Here is an 18,691-nt window from a genome sequence, read left to right as displayed (position 1 = left end):
CTGAGGCATCTCTCCAGCCCCACTTGAGTATGTCTTATTTCCTTCCACAGCACCTCTTTCTCTCTTAACCTTCATGCTTAAAAAATGTCTTTTAATAGATTCCAACTCTTCAAGAAAAAGGAAAAAACAACAACAAAAACCCAAAGCCCAAACCAAATTAAACTGTATAAATCAGCAGGGCTTATGAATATAAATGTAAAAATCTCCCACTGTACCAATCAGATCGAACAACAGAAAGGGCGGTAGGCTCTGAGCAAGAGAGCCCTGTCCTAAGAATGCAAGGTTGGCTCGACATGTGAGTAGAAATGTAATTCACAGTATCACTATAACACAAGACCAAGCAGGATGTGGCCACTTGCTGCTGGGTGACCTTGGGAAGCAGTGGCCCTCAGAACCAGCTCATCACCTGTGAAGGAATGCTAGGATGAAATATGTCTCCAGTAAACGCCGTTCAAATGCTGGTCCATGCCCTAGTGTGACCCCAGCGTACCACTGGTGAGGGCACATCCACAGAGAGGGTCTGGGCTGTCTGCGTGTTCAAAGGGATTCAGGGTCGGTGGGTGACCGTGCCTTGCTCCATTGGATCGGAAGCACACTTTATATGCCAAATCCTGCCTCCAAATCTTTGTCCCCACAGCTACACCTGGCAGAACAGCCACCTTGTTCTGTGAAATCAGTGTACATTGTCCCCAGCTCAAGCCACACCTCATTCAGCCTTTCTCACCCACAACTGCTCCCTCTCCCTACTCTATAAAGGTCCCAGCGGTGCATATTTAACCCGTACTACCTTCAGGACCCAACACTCCTCTTCCTAGTATCTGACCCAAGATCCTCAGTTTCCTGACCAGTTTGGCACAAGAATGGATGACACTCAGCCAGGTAAGAACTGAGGCTATGACAATACCATTTGCTTCCTCACCCTGTGCCCTGGACCCAGTGGCCAGCATCCTCAGCCTGTGCCCTGTGGCCCACGCGGCCCATGGCCCACACATCGCACCTGCACCCTACACCCTCTGCCTGCGGCCCACACCCCGCACCTGCGCCCCACACCCCACGCCTGCGCCCCACAGCTCGCGCCTGCGCCCTACACACTCACTTGGTTGGATGGAAGATGGTGCTCATCTCCTCTGCCAGGTGTCTCCGGAGGATGTGCTTCCCGCTGGGGATGCCTAGGGCGGTGGCCATGGCCTCGGCATTGAACGTGGGCTCCAACACCAGCACAGCACCGTGGACACCGCTGTTTGTCAAGTTGTCTGCATACTCCTGAGGGCGGAAGCGTGAGGCTGTGTGGTCTCAGGGACCAACCGAGCCAAGTAGAGATATGACCCTTGCGGACCAACTGATTTGAGAGTGAAGGGGACCTCTTTCTCATCCTCAGAGCCGTAAACATAGGGGTCTTAGATCACTGTCACTGGCTGGACCCTGGCAGGAGCCATAGATACTTATGGAAAGCAATATTGCTAAGAATTGCCCCAGCAATGAGAGCGTTTAACAGGGGTCCTATTATAGCAGTAAGGAATCCTCCTCCAGTGACGAAAGTGCATGACCTTGTCTGGCTGGGTGATGGTGCCCACTTACACCAAAGTGAACATTGATTTGCATGTCATTTGTTTAGGCTAGAGAACCACGCTTCCACCACCATCGCCCCTCACCTTCAGGTCGATATCGCGCACCCACTTGAGCACCCGCTGGTTGGTCCAGACCACAGGATCTGTGTTCTGCGTTTCACAGCGGGCTCGGCGCTCCTGGAGGACCTGGGAGATGGGGAACGAACAGGGAGTCAGCCGAGGAGATGAGGGACACGTGGGGTTTGCAGAGTGCTGGTGTGGTGAGGACCACCCACAGCTGCCCGGACCACACCATCTGTGTTGTGAGAAATAGAAGGAGCCGCCTCCTAGGGTGCAGGGGATCAGGGGTGGGGATTGGATAGACTCACACTCTGCCTACTCAGTGTCCCCCAGGCCTGTGGCATCGCTGTGATGGGAACAGTGATGGACATTTGTGGAGACTCTGCCTATGGCAGGGAGGTTCTTAGGGACTGTGCATCCTGGTTTAAACCACCGTCTTTGGGGGCTTGGGATGATTCAGCTCGCTGCTCCTTCACAGGTTCCCAGACAGAGAGCTCCAGTGTCATACCCTCTGTGGTCGTCTGAATGAGAATGGCTCTGAGACTCATATATTTGAATCTATGGTTCCCAGTGGGTGGAAATGTTTAGGACAGATTAGGATTAGGAGATGTGACCTTGTTGGAGAAGGTGTGTCACTGAGGGTAGGTTTGGAGGTTTTCGAAGCCTCTGCCATTCCCAGTCTCCCTCTCTCTGCCTCTACTTGTGGGTCAGACGTAAGCTCTGAGCTGCTGCTCCAGCACCACGCCTACCTACTTGCTGTCATGTTTCCTGCCCTGATGGAGACAGATGAACCCCCTGAAGCTGTAAGTGAGCCCCAGTTAAATGCTTTTATAAGTTGCCCCCATCACAGCGCCTCTTCACAGTAACAGAGCAGCAGCTAAGACATCCTCTCTGGGACTTCCAGCCCAAAGTTCCCTTCAGTTTCCCCATCTCAGGGGATCCTGCTCCATGTACTACTGTCAGAACACCCCATGTCTGCCCTCTTCATCACCTTGGGGCTCCTAGAGGCCAAGGCTGGTCCCCGTCTTCTCCTTCTGCCCAGTCATGCAGAGGTGACCGGACCACAAGGCTGACCACCTTCTCTGCGATCCTCTCTCAACACTGAGCTACTTGTGCTCTGACATGGCTCCAGAAAGTCAACCGCGAGGACCCAACCCCGAGGACCAGCCTCTCAGGGACCTCCTCCAGCGGACTTGTAGGGGATTGAGGCTGGCGTCCTGTGTTCTCTGGCTTAGCAGAATTCAGAATCAAGGGGCATCCAAACTTAAGCTACCACAACAGCCAGGGCTCTGGCTGCCACCCCCCACCAGAAGCCCATTTCCTTCCTATTCTCATTCTGTTTTGCTGCAGCAGCAGAGCTGAACTCTGGGGTTTGGGCACCATGGTCCTCTCGGCTGCATTTTCTTCCTTAATTGTCAGATGTGATCTCTGCAACAGCTCTTGTTTATCTCCACGACCTCAGGGACTCTCCTCGATCCCCAAGGTGTTTCTCAGAGCTTTCCGAGAGCCCCGTCTGTCCTCCCCAGTGCTGTCACCGTGGACTTGAGTGGGTCTCCCTGATGAGCAATGGATTCTCTGAGATTGAGGGTTCCCTAGGCCCCCTGAACTGGCCATAGGCTCTCGTCTACTCAAGTAAGGAGTTGCTAGAATGAGGAGAGAGGAAGAGATGGTTGGACGAAGGAATGGGCAAATGAATGAATGGGTAGACATATGAATAGATAGATGTGTTTATGGGTGGGTGGGTAGATGGGGAGTAGATTGACTGTGGGTAAGTATATGGGTGGGTGGGTGAAGTGTTGGATGGATGCACAGTGGGTAGGTCGGTAGATGGGAGTAGCTGGGCAATAGGTGAGCAGGTGGGTGAAGGGTTGGATGGGTAAACGGATGGGTGCATGGATGTGTGGGTGGGTGGATAGATGAGTGGATGATTGGTTGGATAGATTGAGAGATAAATAAGCGAAGGGATGGATGGACCAGTGGGTGGGTGGGTGAATGGTTGGACAGGGATTGGATGTGGAGAAGGGTTGTGGGATAGTCTTGCCCCTGCCCTGCCCTTTATAGTCCTCACCTCCCTGCTGAAGTTCACTTGGTACAGCAGCTCAATCCCCAGCAGGATGCTGACTTGGTGGAACTTCTTGGAGACGTTCAGGTGCTTCTCCAGGTCCCGCTTCATCAGGGAATTCAGCATCCTCCCATCGACCAGGTGGTTCTGGAAGGCCTGGGAATACTGGGATAGGCCGATGTCGTTCAGCCAGGCCTTGGCCACCCAGTGATGGTCCAGGTCGGCTGCTTTGGACAGGCTGAGGAGATACAGCCAGAGAGAGAGAGACAGAGAGAGAGAAGTGGGAATGGGGAAAGTGTCAGAGGCAGTGGGATCAGAGCTGGGAAGAGAGGACAAAAGACAGGGCAGGGAATAGACAGGAAAGCTAGAAACCAATTGTGAAAAGGATGGGGAAGAAAAGAATGGGATGATCAGAGATATGGAGAGGGAGAGAGGGGAGAGAGAGAGAGAGAGAGAGAGAGAGAGAGAGAGAGAGAGAGAGCGAGCAACTAAGACAGGCAGAGACAGACAGACAGACAGACACACACACACAGAGACTCAGGCAGAGGTAGGTAGGGAGGGAGAGAGCAAGGCAGATAGGCAGACAGAACTGAAGAACAGCTGAGGATCGCAGAGACAAAAATGAATATCCTTGGACCACACCCAGACTAAAACTGAAGGGGCAGAGTCAGGAGAAGTGTACCTCTGGGGGACCCCCCCACCACCGTGACCCACCCTATTCCCCTAGGGCTCTGCAGGACTCCTCAAAGCCACAGCCTGACCATCCCCCTCCCCTGCCCACCTGACTCTACCCTCTGGTCCCTCTTCCTGGCTGGAGGAGGATGAGAAGTCTTCACGGATCCACGCATAGTGTTCCAGGTCTCCTGTCCCAAGACAGGGCTGTGGCTAAGCCCTTCCCTCATTGGCTCATCTCTGAGTCAGAGAAATCCAAGTTGCCCTGTCTTCCAGGCTGCTCTCGCTACCTCACTGCCACACCTCAGATGTTTGTGCAGGACAGAACCTCGGAAGTGTGCACATTGTATGTATGTAAAAACAGGCTTTAAAATATTTATTCACTATTCTTATGTGTACGTGTGGGTGTGCCTGTGCGAGATTTAGTCCTTGGAGGCCAGAGGGTGTCCGCCTGGAATGGTGGTACTGGTTGTGCCTTCTGCAAAAAGACTTTGTGCTGATAGGCGGGGAATACACCTCGCTAAGGTGGTTCCTAGATGTCATTCTTCTGACTGCCACACGGTGGCAGCCTCACAGAAGGAATGAGGTCCTGGCAACGCAGCTGCAGAGGGACCCTGAAAAATGACCTAGAGCTGGCTAGTGGGAGCACAACATTGTCTAGGTGGGAGCACTCAGTACAAGGGAACACAATTGGCTTGCAAAGGGATGCTGTTCTTCCCTTTGGTGCAGTTGGAGATACCTGACATGGCCCATTCCATTCCTATTTTAGATGCTTCGTCCCAACACCTGCTGAGTATTTTCTGGGCCGGCACTCAAGGTGCTGACAGGGTTCCCTCCTCCTTCCCTCCGGGGCCATTTCTCCATCTCAGTTTATCCCCTCCTTCAGTCCTGCCTCTCTGCTTATCATCCTCAAAGCACTCAATGCACGTTGCATTTAAGTACAAAGGGATTTATCCACTGGTTTATTATTCCTCACCCTTAATTTAGGGTACAGGAGTGGCAGTCAGGACCAGGGCCATGTTCACTGACAGTTGTGAACATGGGGACAATTATGTCTGAGGCCTGAACAGAATGGGCGAGTGGAATTGTGTTCATAAAGAAGCCGGTGAATGCTGTGGGCTGTGACGCTTCTCTCCGTTCTGAATGGGTGTGGGGCTGATTGGCAGACATGCACTGAAGGCATGTTGCACGATTAGTAAAAACTCAGAGAAAGATATTGGGGTTCGACCTAAAGACCAGAAAAGCAAAGCAATCAGCCACCTCGACCTCAGTCTGAAAATGGCGATCCTGCCTCCAGCAATCTCAGAATGAGATGGAGACTAAGAGTTGTCTCCTCCCGTTTTATAATCTTCTCTAGTTCTGGGATTAAGGGCATGCACCACTACCGCCTGATATCTATGGCAAACTAGTGTGGCTACTGGGATTAAAGTGCTGCCTGGTCTGTAAGGCTGGCCAGTGTGGCTGTCTTACTTTTCTGATCCTCAGGCAAGCTTTATTTACTAAAATACAAATGGAATCCACTATACTGGCAGAATGTCGGCACGAGTCCTGGCACCCTCTCCCTCCCTCTGCCCCAACCTCCTGGAACTGCTTGGCTGTTGTCCCACGACAGGACCCGCTGCCCACTGTTTCCTCTTTATTATCTCCTAGAGACTCCCAGACACCTTTCAGGAGTCGTCCCCCCACCCCGCCCGGGCCAGGGTCTTTTCTCTTGCCAACTGGGGTTGACTACAGTTTGTAGGCCAACTCCATCACTAGATTGTCCTGGCAAGGACCAGGTCAGTTCACCCAGCCCACCCAGTGGAGTGAATGCTGGGTGGTGTGTCTCATACAAGGCTGGGGGAGGCTTTGGGCTCCACTCTGCCCTGATGAGGCTTCTAAGCCAGAACATTCCAGCCCAAGGTAATCTTTCTTCTGGGATGAGGGTTCCAGTACATAGTCCTTTCACCCTCCAGGGATGGCCTACCTTGTCCCAGAGGGCCCTTGTCCAGCCCCAGCCCTCTCGGCCATCATGGCTCTGAATTGGATGCTCGCTCATGGGACTAAGGGGAGAATGCCCCCCATCCTTCTGAAGCCAACAGTGCCACACTGTTGGGGGAGGGGAGCGGTGGCCAGGAGGTACACCTGGCCTGACTTCCTCAGCAGTGGCTCATTTGTAACCAGCACTGTCCCTCTACAGGCTCCCAAAGAATGCGTCTGACCTCCAAAATGCCACTGCACTGAAACTTGCCCAGATGCGACTCCGAGCTGACATAGGAACTCAAGTCTGGCTTCCAAAGGAATCCAATCACTATGTTGTCAACAGTTGTCAGTACCTCTTCCTCAGGTGGAGCGAGGCCAGACCCCGAGGTCTGAGGACAGGCGTGTCATATAGAGACATCTGGATCATGCTTCAATAGAAACATAGGGAGGCTGTTCTGGGTCTGGGACCTTGCAACTCCAGGACTCAGTATCCTCTGTCAAAATAGAGATAGCCACACTCACCGCATGGAGCGGTGGGGACCAAAGGAGTTGGAGAACGGAAATCCCTAAGCCCAGATGCATAGGCAACAGTAGATGACACCGTTTCTAACACTGTCACCATGGGAGCATGGAAAGACAATGCCGTTAGAGCCAGCTCTGACGGGGTACGACTTTTTTCATATTGCTTATCTGCACTCAATTCTTCATCTCTAAGATGGGGATGATTCTGTCTGAGGCATGGGTGGAATGGGTGAGAGGAATTGTGTTCATAAAGAGACAGGTGAAGGTTTGGCAAGGGGGTTGCTGGGTCCAGGGCACCCATGTCCATTATCATAGTTGGAAGAGTTTGAGACAACCCACCTTGGGACTCCGACCCCAGAGTCCACGGCCTTTTGGAAGTTCTATGACCAAGTCAAAGGGCTCACGATGCAAAGTTATGCAGTCTACGACAGTTCATCTGGAGAAGGCATCGAAGCCTCTACTGGATTCCTAAAAGGCTCCAACCCTGAACTTTTGGTTAACTTAGTCCCAGAGAAGGCAAAGTGACCTCACATGGTGATTTCACAGTTGGTCTTTCTTCATAGGACTTGGGCTTTCTAATGTGGGAACCCCTATGTCCCTTAGGATCATCCTGCTTCAACTCTCCCCTGCACACGTGATCGTGCTTCTGAACCACACCTTTTTGAGCTCCTGGTGGATTTCAGGCTCAACTCCAGCCATGGACCAGTGTTTATCCCCTCCATCCGCATATATGATGGTGTCTGAAGTGAGTCCACGGGAGACGTTAGGGTTACCTGACGTCCCTGATGGGAAGTGATTATCCCCCTCTCTGTGCAATGATCCTGTAAGAAGGCTGCAGTGTGTAACCAGGAGGGGTGCCCCTGCTGAAGCCTAGCCATCCTGGCACCTTGCTGCCTTAGACTTGTAGCTTTCAGAGCCGGGAGAAATAGATGTCCGTTGTTTATGCTACCCAGTTGGTAGCATTTTGTTTTAGCAACCCAAGCTGATAGGGACAGTCATGCTTTGGAAACAGTGGTGGATACTTAGACAGTGGTGGGGACTCCCTGCACTTCTGAAAGCTGAAGCCGGCAGCCCCACATTCTTGAGGAACACGGGCAGCATGCAGGACACCTCCAGGATGTAGGGTGTGGTGTGAGCAGGAGGGGGTTACTAGTTCCAGAGGTCAGGATGGAAGATACTTGAGGCCTTTGGGGTCCAGAGGCTAGAAGGGGTCAGGAGGTGGCTGAGAGGGTGCTTCTGGAGCCCTCTGGATGAAAGTCCAGCAGGGTTGAAGGGTGCCTCCTGGAGCCACCTCATCAGCCCTTTGTCCTAGCCTGACCCCTCTGCTGCTGCTGGCTCCAAGCTGCCAGTTTTTGAACCCCTGTCTGTAACCCTTGCCACCTCGGCCTGGCACCAGGGCCCCTCTCCTGCCACATAAGGTTGTGTTTCTCTGCTTCAGAACTGGCCTTCTTCACCCCTCAGTTCTCTCTCTCTCTCTCTCTCTCTCTCTCTCTCTCTCTCTCTCTCTCTGTTAATCCACAAAGCAGCTTCTGCAGATAGTAGCACACACCATCAGGTTTGATTAATTAACTGTACAGAAACGACGGGAAACCAGCGAAGGAGATAATTATGCAAAACAGACCGCGGCAGGTTTACAAAACTGGCCTCTTCCCACTCCGAGCACCAAGGACTGGGTGTTGGGGGAGGAGGCTTCCCTTTCCACAGGAGTTGCTCAAAAGATGGAACCCCAGGAGGTCAAGAGAGGAGTGGGAAAGGCGTGGGGCTGGGAGGGGGTGGTATTGGGGGGAAGTGTGCTCCAGTAAGGACAATCTGGAGGGAACGGCTGCCAGCCACCGTCAGGTGCACCTGCTAAGAGAGGCCTGGACCTGTTGGTTCTGCTCCTGTAAAAGACTTCCTAAAGGTCCTGAGACTCTCTAGGACCTTTGTCTCCTCTGTCTCCTCTGTGTCTACTATCTACCCTCCCGCTTCATTCCTTCACTCTGGGATGAATAGACCTGAGTTTTGAGTAAAGCAGACGTGTTAGCTGTGTGTGGCCTGGTCACCACCAGCTGAGGTGGGCAGAAGAGTGCTGGGAGCCACTCACTCTCTTGACCCCTGCTCTGGGGTGAAGGTAGGCACCCATGTTCTAGGCATGTGTGCCTCCCTCTGTGTGCTCATTTTTTCTATGGTGGCAGGGCACACCTGGACCATCTCTGCTACACTCAGTATCCTGAAACCTGGTTGCCCTGGTGACAGCGAGGCTCAGGACAGAAAGTCCTTACTTTCCAGGCTTCTGTGGCTCACCTGCGGCCAGCCTCAGCGTCACGGTAGTCCTCGATGGCCAGGCGGAGCTTGCGCCTGTGCAAGGAGCTGCACACACCCAGGCCCAGCTCCAGGTCCTCATCGCTCAGGCTGAGAAGCACCTGCAGGAGGTAGACTTAGTGCCCAGAGGCAAGAGATGGGGCAAGGGGTAGGAAGGGCCTGGCCTTGGCCCCTGGAGCCCCAGACCCCGTCTCTGTTGCTGGGGTCAGTACAGAAGGGTCTGAGGGAATGGGGCTCCTCATCTGCATCCCCCTCCCAGCCCATCTCCCTAGACAGGGCACCAGGACACCTCTGCAGCCTGTGGTGGTTGATAACTCCCAACAAAGCCTGTCTCTAGTGAGTAGTGGCACATGCCTTTAATCCAGCACTCCAGAGGCAGAGGCAGGTGGATCTCTGAGTTCAAGGCCAGCCTGGTCTACAGAGTGAGTTCCAGGACAGCCAAGGCTACACAGAGAAACTGTATTTCAAAAAAAATTAAAAAATTAAAAATAATAAAACCTGTTTCTAGGAACTGTGGGAGCCATATCACCTTGTACCATTCTGCTTCAGCTCTCTCTGATGCATGGCTGTGTCTTTGCATCACCCCTACTGGGCTCCAGAGGTCCTGGGCTCAGCTACTGTTATTTCTCTGTTGTTTGGGTGGGATCCTGTTTGGACCAAGATGGGTGAGGCCACCATCTAGGCTAAAGAACTCCCCAGTCCAGCCCTGTTCCTCTCTGCCAGCTAAGGAGAGGTTGGGTACCAGCTGAAGTTAGTCCCGTTTTAAGGACCAAGTAGCATGACTCCAAGGGGCTGTTGTTCCTTGCTAAGGAGACTGGTTTATTGGTGACCTGGACATGCAATAAGTTGGTCCACATCTAGACTATACCTCCTCTTGTCCTCAGAGGACACAGTCGACTTCTGGGAGGGGAGGGCACACACGGGAAGGTACGGGGCATCCCCCAGGGGCCCGAGCTGCCTACCTTCCCACTCTTGACATTCTCTGCACAGGCCTTGACGTACATAGGCATGGCCATCACCACCTCCAGCCAGGCCTGCACTGTGCCAGCCTTCCAGTGGGACATGGGCGTGGTCCTCACCAGCTCCACGTGCTGCAGCCGGTCCATCTGCTCCTCGCCCTCGGACAGGCTGAGGCTGTGCCGTGTGGGACTGCACTGGCTGTCGGAGTCTGCAACACACAGGACACAGAACCTCGCTGTGTGTGTGTGGGGAGCCACATTCTGGGTGAGGGTGGGGAGAGGGGACTCCAAGGCGCAAAACCAAAGTGACTCTCTTGGTAGTGTTTGCCCATGCCCCAGGGGATGGCCTTACATCCATGCACACACAAGAAAATCTGATAGCTCTCAGAGATCATTAAAGAAGAGGAAGGAGAAAGAAAGTTGGAAGGGAGATATGTGTAGTGTGTGTGTGGGGGGGGGACCCAGGGAGAGTTGAATGGGAAGGGGTGGGGATGAATATGATCAATAGATGTATGAAATTGTCAAATCGATCAATCAGTCAAAGTGGCTCTGGTTGGCCACCCAACCCCCATTACAAAGTCTTCTCTGTTCTTCCCAAAGAGGAAGAAACGTGATATTCCAGAGAGAAACAAACCTAATGCAGAAATGCAAATCTTCCAATGCCGGCCCTAGACAGCAGCTGCTAGTAGTTAGTTAAATAGTCTCCGGGAGACACAAACGCCCCTGCTCGCAGCCCCGCATGCATAGTTCTGTCCTGCTTGATGCTTTGGCCAGACAGCGTGTGGGACATTGTCCCTTCTCAGTGGAGAATTCCACTGCAATCTTTGGACAGTGTCGGAAGGACATCCATGGCTTGTTTTACTCTGCACAGGCTCAGGGAGGTGGTGGAGCGGAGGTTGTTCCCAGTTTTACACTATTGTAGATGCAGAGTGGCAAGGAGCACTTTGGGCAAACAGGTGACTTGTTTTCTTGAGATAGATGGGACCCAGTTGCATCCGTTAACACATGGAAACCTGTCCGTGGAGTAGCCTCATACACAGAAGGAAATGAACCCCCAAACAGGTTGGTATGGTGCTTGTGTTGTAAGCATGAAGACTTGAGTTGGATTCCCTGGACCCACGTAAAAAGGAAAGGTAGATGGCCCCGGCAGGATGGCCCAGTGGCTGACGGTGCTCGCTCTATAAGCATGGTGACCTGACTTCAACCCATGTAAAAGCGGAAGGTGACAACTGACTCCACAGTAATCCTCGGTCTCTGTCTCTACACACACGCCGTGCACATGCGTCTCCCACACATACACGCACTAATTATAATTATGTGGAAAGAAGGGATGGCGATCCATTCATGCAATCCCAGGGCTGTGGGAAGTGCTGACAGGTGGATCCCTAGGGCTCCCTGGCCGGACAGCCTGGCTACGAGGAGGGCATAGTCCAGCAAGAGGCTCGAAAAACACAGGTGGATGGTGCCTGGGGCAGGAGAGCTGAACTTGGTCCATGGTCTCCATCCTTGCATGCACACACAGGAACGCACACCTGTACCCATGCCTGCATACACATGCACAAATACGTGCGTGTGCACCTGAATGTGAAGTGTGTACCTGCAGACTCAGGCATGAACATGTATGAATATACACATGCAGAAATATGTGAGATGTGTGATTTTGAACTGCACATGGTGGTGTACTCCTGTAAGCCCAGTGCGGGAAGATCAGGAGTTCAAGATGCATACATTGATGTACACACAGTACAACATGAGTAAATGTTAAAAATCTTTATCCGTGGATGATCAATGACATTGTTAATAACTGCATGAGTGTGCATGTATGTGCATGTGTGCATGTGCGTCTGTGTGTGCGTGCAGCATGTGCATGGGTGGAGCTGTGTATGGAGCACAAGGTAGGGGAGCCCAAGGGGCCATATAGGCACCCACTATCAACTCACACACTCCAGTTTAGGTAGGCAGCCAGCTCCCCCTCCTGCTTTCTACCCCAAATCTGAACAATAAAGTGGAGAATGTGGCAGGAGGGGGTGTCTTTAGGGTCATAAAGCATCAACTAAGCTGTTATTCCCCGAATGCAGGCCTGATACATCAGTTTCCATGCCTGGGCTTCCATCAGTTCGGGGTTTATTTCCCCTTCTTCTCAGTTCTGAGAGTAGAAATAAGTCACGTTTACAGCCTAGCTGCTCAACCAAAGGGTTGGAGTCAGAGGACTGGGATGAGAATCGGGGATTTGTTACCACCATCAACATGCGTGCACACACCTCTCTCTCTCTCTCTCTCTCTCTCTCTCTCTCTCTCTCACACACACACACACACACACACGCACACACCTTACAAGATGCTAAGAATACTGACAATACACTGATCCCAGCCTTGCTACAGAGGCTTCCCAGGAGGCCTCAGGCCCCATGAAGGCCACCATAGGTGCCAAACACAGGGATTGGCACAGGGTTACATCCAACCCCTTGCCTGCTTTTCTGAAAAGCATGTGCATGGCTCACCAGTAGCCTTCACCTTGAATGCTCGAGGCCCTTGGTTCCATCCCCAGCCAGGGGAAGAAGACAAAGTCCTGATCTAATATTCCTTTTGTCAGACCATAGCCACGCCCTTCAGTTCCTCACCTCCCCATCTGATTTTGACCACACTGAGGACGTGGGTGTCGGTGGCAGAGTCATCAGGCCCACAAAGCCCCAAATAATCATGTCTAGTCCAATGCATGAAGTGCTTGGGAGGATGGTCTGGCCTGGAGGTTGAAGGTCAACATAGGGGTTTTGCTCTTCACTGCCTCACTCTGTTCTTCCCTCCCTGGTGGGTTGGGAACTTCGCCCTCTAGGTCTTTAGTTTGCATGTAATTGTTCTCAGAGTGTGGTCCCTGAGACATCAACGTCAACATCGCCCAGTAACAGGCTAGAGGTAAAGGTTTTAGGACCTCATGGCTCCTGGAGCAGAGACTCAGGGGTGGCCTAGCTTCCGTTGACGTCCCGGTGATTTGGCTCCTGGAGCAGAGACTCAGGGGTAGCCTAGCTTCTGTGGACGTCCCGGTGATTTGGTGGCATGCTCCAGTGGCACATCCATTGCTTTAGTGTCCCTCTCACACCTACTGTGCAGGGTCAGCTGACCAAGACCTACAGCTCACCCATTGTTTCCAAATGTCCCATCTCAGGTAGTCAGAAGGGACACCAGGGGTTCCTAGCAACCCTGGCCTCTACAGTGCTACAGCCTACCTTTAATCCCGAAGACCTCAGTCATGGGATACTGTGATCATGACTCCTTTTTTTTGCTTTGTTTTGTTTTGTTTTGTTTTTTGTTTATCACTTCTTGTTATCTCAGAGACAGATTCCGGGATTCTATTTTCTGACTAGCCAAGAAGGTGATTGAAAGTCTCCTCTGGACCAGGTGGGGTGCACAGCTGTAATCCCAGGACTCCAGGCCGAGGCAGGTGGAGCTCTGTGGGTTTGTGGTCATCTTGGTCTAAAAGTGAGTTCCAGGACAACCAGGGCTGTTACACAGAGAAACCTTGTCTTGGAAGAGGAGGAGGAGGAGGAGGAGGGGAAGGGGTGAGATGAGAATGGGGAGGAGGAAAGAAGAGGAGGAGAAGGAAGAAAATCTCCTTTGATTCAAAGTATGTGGGAGGAGAGTGGGAAGCTCTCAAAACTTTTGTTTATCTGAAGAAAGCTTTCATCTAACTCCCAGGGGTGCAGAGTGAGAGGTTTCCCATACTTCATTGCTACACTGGATCCATGGTTCCTTTAATCTCTCATCCTCTTGTTTGGTAGAAGTCAGGGCATGTTGGCTTCTCCATGTTGGCTTCTGTAGGCTGCTTTGAAGGCTCTTCATGGTCTGCTCTGTATCTCATTACAATAAGGCTAGATGAAAATTTTCTATCATCTATTTATCAGCTATGTATGTATGTATCATCTATCCATCATCTATCAATTATCTATCTATCACCTATCAATCTATCAATCTCTCTATCATCTATCAACTATCCATCTATCAATCTATTAATCTATCCTCTATCTATCCATCTAGCAATCTGTCTATCATCTTCCATATATCCATCCATCATCTATCTCTATCTATCTGTCTGTCTGTCTATCTATCTATCATCTCCCTCCCCTCTCTCTCTGTCTGGGGCGGGCAGACACCTGCCATGATGCACACATGGAGGTCAGAGAACAATCTTGGGTGTCAGTAATGAACTGCCCACTCTGTCCTAGTTTGGTCTGCAGATGCTGCTGGTGTGGGGCTATTTATCTATCTTGCCGTGGAAATGATGTCTCTGGTCAGTCTACTTGATTTTTCTGAGATATCATCTCATGTAGCCAAGGCTGGCCTCAAACTCACCATATAGCTAAGGATGACCTTGAACCTCAGATCCTCCAGCTTCTACTTGCCCAGTGCTCGGATGATAAGCATGTACCACCTCACTTGGTTTATGCAGTGCAGGAGATCAAACTCAGGGCCTTGTGCCGAGAAGCATGCTACCAGATAAATGACACCCCTTGCTCCCATCTCCATACTTTTTATGACCTGGACCAATTCATGGTGAGGCTCAGCACATGTGGTTGTTATTAGAGAGCACCAGGTAGGGCTATAGAAACTGTAAGAGTTGGGATGGTCCTCAGGCAAAAGCAGCCTGCTCTGAGGCTGGGGAATTGCTGCTGGCTCTGCCTGTTGAGTTAGAGAGCCAGAAACCCTGCCATGAGTGAGAATGGGAGACAAGCAGACAGGGAGGAAGACACACAGACACAGAGACACACATAGACACACACAGACAGACACAGGCACACAGAGACACAGACATAGACAGACATAGACACACACACACAAATACACACACACACACAGAGGGTTTGAGATAAAGACCTTGTTATCATGATCTCTGACTGCAGAGGGAGAGGTCAGTTGGCTGCTGTCCTAGCCCAAGAAGATGATGCCCCTACCCTAACAAGAACCGTTGACAATCTTGGGAAAGATTTATTTATGCTCTCAAATTGTTGATCCTACTGTTCCCTGGGCCCAAGGATGGCGATCCCCTTTCCAATCTTTTAGGGCTCTGTTTACATGCTGTTGCTGTTGAGGAACCCTCCCCTGGTCTCTAGTGTCCCCTACCACCAGCATCACAACACACACACAAGCTCTTACTCAGGACATTTTCTTACACTGCACCTCTCACCCTAGATTAATGTAATCTGTGAAATCATTAGGCCAGCATCCATATTTCCCTGTAGCCTACCTTTCCACAGGAGAAGGAGCCAGGCCTGGTGGACCCCTGAGTGTCTCTGTTACCTAGCAAGGTGGTAGACCAAAGCAAATGTTTAACAGCTGACTCTCATGGTTCTCGAAAGCGTGGCAGCTTTCGAAAGCACCTCCTTGCCTGTTTTGGGGGTATAAGCACTCTCCCTTCATGCCAATAGCATGGCACTGGGGGTGGGGGGTGGGGTGAGGTGGGATGCTCTCAAAGCCATCTGCCTGGAGGGCTAAGAGAAGGGCCCAGGAAGGGAGGAGGAGGAGCAGCTTGGTTTCCCACCAGCCACCTCCACTCTCCCAGGCCATAGCCTGCAGCTGGCCCGTCCTTCTCTACTGATGTTATTCTTTGTCCTTTCCTCTGCCCGTGCAAAGTCTGTCCACCTGAAACTGATTGACACTGAGGCCCCAATCATTCTTTGCCCTAGGGCTGTCCTGTGCACTGGGAAGACTGAGCAACGCACTGAACTCTTACCGGCAGGGTACCAGCAAGAAGGATACGCACACCCAGAGAGTAACCTGTGCTGGCCCTGGGCCTCAGATCTCAGATTAGCCGGATCTATCCAGTCAGCTAGGCTCAGGTCAAAGCCCCTGTCCTTGGTGCTTGACAAAGAAGCCCCCACCAGCATTTCACAGCCAAAGCTGAGTTTCTATTTTTAAACCCTGCTCTAGGACGTGAAAGTGGCTTTGTTGTGATCCATGATGGTTACTGTGTGGTCTGCAGAGCATTGAGGACACTCAACCGTGGCTCCTAGGAATCCCAGCTCCCAGGTGCAGGGACAGTGTGGGTCCCAGTGAGCACAGAAGCATAGGTGGTGACCACAGCTGCTGGGGCTACAGCAGGACCTTGGGCAGGCAGCGAGGTGGCCAGGATCCACCACCAATCCACAGCTCCACAGCGCCGCTCAAGGCCAGGCAGGCTCTCTGGAGGTCTGGGGCTAACAAGCTAAATCCCAGGCCCCCAGCGTGTCCGTGTCCCTCGGTTACACCACTAGGCCCCACAGGGAGTGGCATAGCTCAAAAGCGCCTCTTTGACTCGCCATTACTGCCTTGCACTTTTCCCTGAACTACACTTTATTTTGCTTTGACTGCGGCCACCAGCGTGAGCCTGGCTTGCGCTCGCTGCCTGTCTCTGGCCTCGGAGGATCTCCTCCTCTTGGCCCCTCCACTACAGCACAGGAATTTTCCAAGGGGTCAGGGAATTATCTCTCTGGATTTGGCAAACCTCTGTCCTGTTCTGTGCTTTGCAATGATTTCCAGTTTTACACAGTACCTCTAAAAAACAAATCACCAGTTATCAAAAACTTCCTCTTCCTTGGCATCTTGCTGGGCAGCCTAATAGCTCTCCATCTGGGAAGTTCTCCTATGATCTAATCTGTTGCACAGGTTTCTTTCCCTACTGCCTTTGGTCCACCCTCATCCCTTGTCCTGAGATTCCCATATCCGCGCCTCTTTGCTGACATGTTTCCAAGGTGACCCTGCTCCAACGTAGATAGGGATGAGAGTTGAATCCCGTGAGAAGTGAGGATCTTTGAGCCTGGACAGAGACCCAAAGGTGTGTGAGGCTGACTCTGCCCAGCTGTGGGAAGCAAAGGTGTGGTGAGAGGGAACGAGGGTCATAGGAGGCTCTGGACCCCTACTTAAAAGTCATGTTTCTGCTCCTCCCTGACGCCCTTCCCTCATAGCTGCTCTCCCATCCTCCAGACAACTCGTGACTCTGGGCTTAGGTTAGCCATCTCCTATTAGCCCATTGTCACTGCAATAGCCCATGTGCCCACTGAGACAGAGGAGCCACTGCTGAGCTAATTCAGAGCCCAGGGTGAGGCACTTGGGGGCATTTCCTTTGCTAGGATGATCTTGTTTGCTGTCCAGTTTTGAGAAAAGTTCATCCCTGGAATGAGCTTTCTAGGAAGCTGAGGCTGGCCTTGAACCCCTGATCCTACAACACCCAAGTGCTGGGGATCCTGGGTGTGTGTGACAGTATCTGACTCCTCTGGGATCATTTTGTCATTTCATGTAAACTGTTGCACTGCTTTGACCTCGCCCCACCTCCCTCAAATGTCACGAACGCCATCCAGAGCTCTGTAGACCAGAGTTAGGGTCTATTGCTTGTTTATGTCACCAGGACAAGGGCAGGCTTGTAAGCCTACAGCTGAGCAGTGGCTACTTCTTTTCCTCCCCAGTGTTGAAAGTTTTGACAGGGTTGGGGCAGCACAGCTCTTACAACCTGGACATTACAGGAAGGCACCAAGGAAAGAGGACTGTCTGTTTTGGCCTGACCCATACTGGTTCTATAGGGTCCCCGATGTGCTGCAGCTGTTGCCACGGTGCACTCCCTGCCTCGGTTGGCTGAAGCCCTTTTAGAATCCACAAATACAGTCACCTGGAGGCACAGCCTGGGGGCAAAGGAGGCCAGGAAGCTTCTACCTGTCTTGCAGAGACCTTCCCTGTCCTTCACTGTCCTGTCTCTGTCCCCCCGCCCCACTCCCCGCATCCCACCCCGCTGCTTCTTCCAACAGAAGCTTGGTAATAATGAATGAGCTGAAAATTCCTGTTCTAACTCCAACCATGTTTGTCTGAAAAGGAGTGGGGTGCCATAGTGTGTTGTACCCCAAGTCTCACCCCTAACTTATTCTGTTGTCTTGGGCTGCTATGTTGCCTCTCTGAGTCTCAGTTTCCCCATATTCAAAGCTGAGACAACAATATTCAAGTCGAGGACGTTAGTGAAGTCAGCTTTAGAGTGGAAGACCTTAATGAAGGTGCCTGATATTACCGGGCAGCGGTGGCACGGGCCTTTAATCCCAGCACTGGGGAGGCAGAGGCAGGCAGATCTCTGTGAATTCAAGGCCAGCCTGGTCTATAGAGAGAGTTCCAGGACAGCCAGAGCTATACAAAGAAATCCTGACTCAAAAAACAGGCTGGGCAGTGGTGGTTCACGCCTTTAATCTCAGCACTCAGGAGGCAGAGGCAGGCAGATCTCTGTGAGTTTGAGGCCAGCCTGTGAGTCAAGGCCAGCCTGGTCTACAGAACTAGTTCCAGGACAGCTAGGGCGGTTGCACAGAGAAACCCTGTCTTGAAAAATCAAAAAACAAACAAACAAACAAAAAGTCCAACAAAACATTGCATCTACAACCTTGGCCCCCAGCCCTAAGACTTTGACCCCCAGCCCCGAGACTGGCACATAGGCAGTACTCAGAGACACTTTTCATATGACTTTGAAGCGCCTAACACACGCCTGGGACAGTAGGCACTCAAAGTCATACCACGGTTTCCTCACTTATCTCTCTGCCCAGAGGCAGGGTTTTCCTTTAGCCCCCATGGTGCCACTCTGTTCA

At 52.0% G+C, this 18,691-nt stretch overlaps 1 protein-coding gene across 2 annotated transcripts in view; it reads right to left on the bottom strand.

Moving 5' to 3' along the window:
- Positions 1–18,691, bottom strand: part of Kazn (kazrin, periplakin interacting protein) — a 986,632-nt gene that overhangs the window by 8,383 nt on the left and 959,558 nt on the right. For both annotated transcript variants that reach the window (XM_085690314.2, XM_048426636.3), the window contains 5 exons: positions 10,110–10,315; positions 9,130–9,248; positions 3,697–3,928; positions 1,653–1,754; positions 1,097–1,263 (listed from right to left, as the gene is read on the bottom strand). In XM_085690314.2, coding sequence (XP_085546440.1) covers positions 1,097–1,263; positions 1,653–1,754; positions 3,697–3,928; positions 9,130–9,248; positions 10,110–10,315 — 826 coding nt within the window. The remainder of the gene's footprint in view (positions 1–1,096; positions 1,264–1,652; positions 1,755–3,696; positions 3,929–9,129; positions 9,249–10,109; positions 10,316–18,691) is intronic.

Source organism: Myodes glareolus, chromosome 6 (assembly GCF_982192425.1).
Source record: "Myodes glareolus chromosome 6, mMyoGla1.1, whole genome shotgun sequence".
NCBI classification, from domain to species: Eukaryota; Metazoa; Chordata; class Mammalia; order Rodentia; family Cricetidae; genus Myodes; species Myodes glareolus.
Note: the sequence above shows the minus strand (reverse complement) of the source record. Positions and strands in the feature narration are given on the sequence as shown.